General features: G+C 34.9%; 1 protein-coding gene across 1 annotated transcript in view; it reads left to right on the top strand.

The window, feature by feature from the left end:
- Positions 1 to 3,580, top strand: part of LOC108512887 (collagen alpha-5(IV) chain-like) — a 9,167-nt gene extending 5,587 nt beyond the window's left edge. The window contains exons 4-9 of the mRNA XM_017848441.1: positions 493 to 528; positions 618 to 659; positions 829 to 921; positions 3,064 to 3,117; positions 3,213 to 3,268; positions 3,532 to 3,580. Of these exons, the coding sequence (XP_017703930.1) occupies positions 493 to 528; positions 618 to 659; positions 829 to 921; positions 3,064 to 3,117; positions 3,213 to 3,268; positions 3,532 to 3,580 (330 nt within the window). The remainder of the gene's footprint in view (positions 1 to 492; positions 529 to 617; positions 660 to 828; positions 922 to 3,063; positions 3,118 to 3,212; positions 3,269 to 3,531) is intronic.
- The last annotated feature ends 1,572 nt before the right edge of the window (positions 3,581 to 5,152 follow it).

Genomic DNA, 5,152 nt, shown 5'->3' with positions numbered 1-5,152 from the left:
TTGAGGTTAAGAGGCAACATACTTGAGCAGAAAGATGCCTATTTAATTTTTCAAACCTTGAAACATTCTCATATACACAAAGTCAGATTGTATAAAAATCAAACTGGATTTTAAAAAATAACACATGGTTTTTGGAACTTGATAGTTAATTGCTTTATGGTACCTAAGTTTACCTATAATTCTGATGTGAAAAATTTGATGGGTCTGTTGAGATTAACTTTTGAATTGATTTTTGACACTGGGGCTACCTCTCTACCTCTGCCCATCCCAGTTTTTTTCTCTTGCCCATTTCTGTTTTGTCATCAGAGGTACTCACATTCATCCAACTCATTTTAATCAATTAAAACGTGTGTCTCTGACTAAAATGAAAACAGACAAGAAAATACTATTTTGATGTGCTTTTTCACACCTTACTCTTTCTGAAGCTAAGTAACTTTTAAAATTAACTTATTAATATAACATTTTATTTTCTCTTTTTTCTTCTCTTCATAGGGCCCTCCTGGTCCACCAGGACTTCCAGGACCAAAGGTAATTTTCTTTTTCTTTATATCTTTTATTTGGTGTGGATTCCTTTTCTTACCGTCAGTGAGATTTTAAATGGAAACTTCTCTTTCCAGGGGAATATGGGCTTAAATTTCCAGGGACCCAAAGGTGAAAAGGTGAGTAAAGAAAGAGAGTTGGTTATTTGGCCCTCAGCTTTCTTTTTTTGTAGTCATTTGAACTGCCTTTTTTCTTTCTCTTGCTTCTTGCAGTTATCTTATCTTACATGTCATATTATTGTCTGTGGTGGTTATGAAATATCACTGCCTTATTTTGTCTTGCAAACAGGGTGAGCAAGGTCTTCAGGGCCCACCTGGGCCACCTGGGCAGATCAGTGAACAGAAAAGACCAATTGATGTAGAGTTTCAGAAAGGAGATCAGGTGAGTAAGTAGGGAAGAAGTCAATGAAAATCTTGCTATGGATATGTTAATTAGTTTGATGGTGGTAACCACTTCACAATGTATATGTATATCAAAACATCACATTGTTTACACCTTAGATATATACAGTTTTTAATTAGTCAGTTATACCTCAATAAATCTGAAAAAATAATATAAAATGATAAAAGTTAAAAATAATATTTATATGTAAGTGGCATTCCATTAAAATGCATTATAAGCTGAAATGTGGTTATATATCAGGGTATTTTTTTAAATAACAAGGATCTGAGATTATTATTATTATTTTTTTTGAGACTGAGTCTTGCTCTTGTCACCCAGGCTGGAGTGCAATGACATGATCTTGGCTCACTGCAACCTCCGCCTCCTAGGTTCAAGTGATTCTCCTGCCTCAGCCTCCCTAGTAGCTAGGATTACTGGTGCCACCACCGCACCCTGCTAATTGTTGTATTTTTAGTAGAGATGGGGTTTCACCATGTTGGCCAGGCTGGTCTCGAACTCCTGACCTCGTGATCTACCTGCCTCAGGCTCCCAAAGTGCTGGGATTCCAGGCGTGAGCCACCACGCCTGGCTGAGATCATTAAATTTTAAAAATAACTTTATCAAGATACAGTTTACATACATGTAATCCACCCATTTAAAGTGTAGAATTCAATTTTTTTAGTGTATTCACAGGGTAGTGAAACTATCCGTGTAATCTAACTTTAGAAAATTTTTAGGCTTCCTCAAAAAAATCTCCATACCTGTGTTAGCTGTACTCCCTATTTCTCCCGAAATTGACCAGCCCTAGGTAATCACTAATCTACTTCTTGGGTCTGTAAATTTTTCTATTCTGGATATTTCATATAAATGGAATCATATAATATGTGGTCTTCTGTGTCTGACTTCTTCTACTTAGCATAGTGTTTTCTTGTTAAATCATTTTGCAGCACATATCAGTGCTTCATTCCTTTTTATGGCTGAATAATATTTCATTGTGTAAATAGTCTACATTTTGTTTATCCATTTATTCATCAGTTGATGGGCATTTGGGTTATTTCCATTTTTGGCTATTTGAAGAATCCATTCATGTATAAAATTAGGTTATGGTCAGTCAGAATGATGACAGTGTTCTCTACATTTCACCGATATGCAAGGAGAAAGATAATGTTACTCTATAAGCCTTTGCTGTGTTTAGAAATAATTATCTGATACCCTTGCTTTTGCTAGAGTAGATGAGGGAAATTAGATATATTTTTAAAGCATACTGGCCCACACTTAAACAAACAGAATGTGTGCATTTTTGTTTCTCTTAAATGTGAATAAGAAAGTTAAGAATAAAGGAAAAGTTGTATTGAAACTCTACCATCAATATGACTTTGGCCATTTAATTATCTGCCAAAATATAAGTATGCCATGTGACCCCAAAATCTCCTTGTTTTAGGTATTCTTACTTTGTATTAAATATTTTATAAGAATAAAAAATTGTCATTTTTTCATTTTAAGTGTTGCCTTGTTATTTACCTCAAATCTTGGCTTGTATATAGACAAGAAATTAACTGAAATGAGCAAAGATAGCTCTAGTTAATTTTGCTTAGAATATTTCAACTTTAAATTAGAAACACCCTTATTAACTTTGGTTATACTACATGAGTATACAGTTCAGTTTAATTTTTTTAGAGGGAGATTTATTTTATTTTATTTTATTATTTAAAAATTTCAACCTTTATTGTATATACAGGGGGTACATGTACAGGTTTGTCACATGGGTATATTGTATGATGCTGAGGTTTGGGGTACGGATCCCATCAGCCAGGTAGTGAACATAGTACTCAGAAGTTAGTTTTACAAGTATTACCTCCCTCCCTCTACTCTTAGTAGTCCCCAGTGTCTATTGTTGCCATCTTTATGTCTTTGTGCCCCTAATGTTTAGCTCTCAGTTATAGGTGAGACCATGTGGTATTTGATTTTTTGTTCATGCATTAATTCACTTAGGATTATGGCCTCCAGCTCTAACCATGTTGCTGCAACGTAGATGTAGCTGTGGTTCAGTTTATTAAAAATGCTTCTAGCTAGTGCTAGTGCTTAGAATGAAAAGCATGTTCCAGTATTAACATTGACTTCCTTTCCCCTACTACTGCATAGGGACTTCCTGGTGACCGAGGGCCTCCTGGACCTCCAGGGATACGTGGTCCTCCAGTAAGTAACCTAAAGTGCTTTAGCATCATTTAATGTAAATTGGCATTGGTACACAATATCCTATGAACCAATGTGAAACTATTTTATGTGTACAGGGTCCCCAGGTGGTGAGAAAGGTGAGAAGGGTGAGCAAGGAGAGCCAGGCAAAAGAGTAAGTGATGTAACTGCTAATATTCTTTGCAAAAAATTCTAAATGTGTGTGTGTGTGTGTGTGTGTGTGTGTGATTTTATTCTTTCTTCCTACATCTTACTTCCATTGTTTCAAAATATCACTACTGACATCATAATGTTGATGTCTAAAAAGTCTACTTAATATAGTCCAATCCAGTAATAAAGCTTGTTATATTCTTTAACTTTATACTTCCTAACTAACAAATGTATGTTGTTGCTCTATCATTTCTTTGTATCGTGTAGGGTAAACCAGGCAAAGATGGAGAAAATGGCCAACCAGGAATTCCTGTAAGTAGCTAAGGTTCTTTCCCCTGCAAAACTGGAGACATTTATATGTTGGTATAACATATGGTGGTAGAGAAAAAGTATGACAAAGAGTGTGGGGTCTGGAAATAGTTTAAATGAATTGAAATTATCCAGTCTTTGTCTTTTGAATATAATTTTCAATTTTTAAAAATGTCTGTGAGTACATAGTAGGTGTATATATTTATTTATGAGGTACATGAGATTTTGATACACGTATGCAATGTGAAATAAGCAAATAAGCACATCACGGCGAATGGGGTATTCTTCCCCTCAAGCATTTATCCTTTGCATTACAAACAATCCAATTACACCAAATATAAATTTGAGGTTCCTTTATTTTTTAAAGTCAGATTTATTGAGATATAATTTACATACAGTAAAAGGAACTATCTTTAGTTTACAGTTCTGTGTTTTGACAAACACATACAGTTGTGTCACCACCACCATAATCAAGAACACTTCCATCACCTTCAAAAGTTCCCTCATGCTCTTTTGTAGTTATCTCCTCCCTATTCCCCTATCCCAACCTCCTTACAACAACTGATCTTTTGTCAGTCTCTTTAATTTTGCCTATTCCCAAATGTCAGATACATTAGATCATTTTGTATATAGCCTTTTGAATCAGGATCCTTTCACATAGCATAATACATTGAATTGTGTATCAGTTCATTTTTTTATTGCTGAGTAGTATTTGATAATTTGAATATACCATGGTTTATTTATCCATTTACCCATTGAAGGATATTTTGGTTGTTTCTGTGTTGTGGCCATTATGAATAAAACTATTATAAATATTCCCATACAGTTTTTTTGTGTGTGTGTGAACATGTTTTTTCAGTAAAAGTTTTGACAGGTAATATTTCTACTTACTACCAAAAAGGGGCATGGGAAATAAAATATGTAATTCCAAGAACATTATTTCAAGCAGCTTCAGTATCAAGAGTATCTGCAGTAGGCAAGAGTTTTTCAAGGACAGAGAGAATATTTGATGAAATTTGTAAGTTATTCCAAGGGAAAAGGATAATTCTTAACAAGATAGGTTAGAATTACTAAATTCAGATAAATTGGTTTCAGGATATTTTACTAAACAGGCAATCCTCAATTTACAATCTCTAGTTCAAAAATATTATAAAATATCAAGAGGTAAATTCAGGGCCTCAGTTCCTGGCTTCTTTTGGAACAGTTGGTCTTTGTCTTGATTCAGGCAGCTGTGATATTCAACAATTGCCTCTTAGTGTTTTCAACAAATGGGGGTTGGACGGTAGGGAGGCTGTTCTCTTGTTCTCTGTTTGCACTGGGAGAGCCCAAGTTGGGTCAAATAAAGGCAGCCTTGCAAATAGTCTTCTTTTAAACCACCAGACAAATCAAATAATGATAATTCTCTGAAAATGGGGCTTTGAAGGAGCTCCAGCCCTGTTCTTTCCTCTCCAGTTGCTAGGCTGCTGGTTTTCACCTTGATTGTGAGGAGAGGTGGTGGGAATAGAGCAAGTTAAAATGCCACAAAGCTCTGAGTTCTCACAAGATTCAGCATTTTTTTTTTTTTTTTTTTTTTTTTTTT

Source organism: Rhinopithecus bieti, unplaced genomic scaffold (assembly GCF_001698545.2).
Source record: "Rhinopithecus bieti isolate Rb0 unplaced genomic scaffold, ASM169854v2 scaffold_31742, whole genome shotgun sequence".
Lineage (NCBI taxonomy): Eukaryota > Metazoa > Chordata > Mammalia > Primates > Cercopithecidae > Rhinopithecus > Rhinopithecus bieti.
The sequence above is the reverse complement of the archived record's forward strand: the minus strand, read 5'-3'. Positions and strand labels throughout refer to the sequence as shown.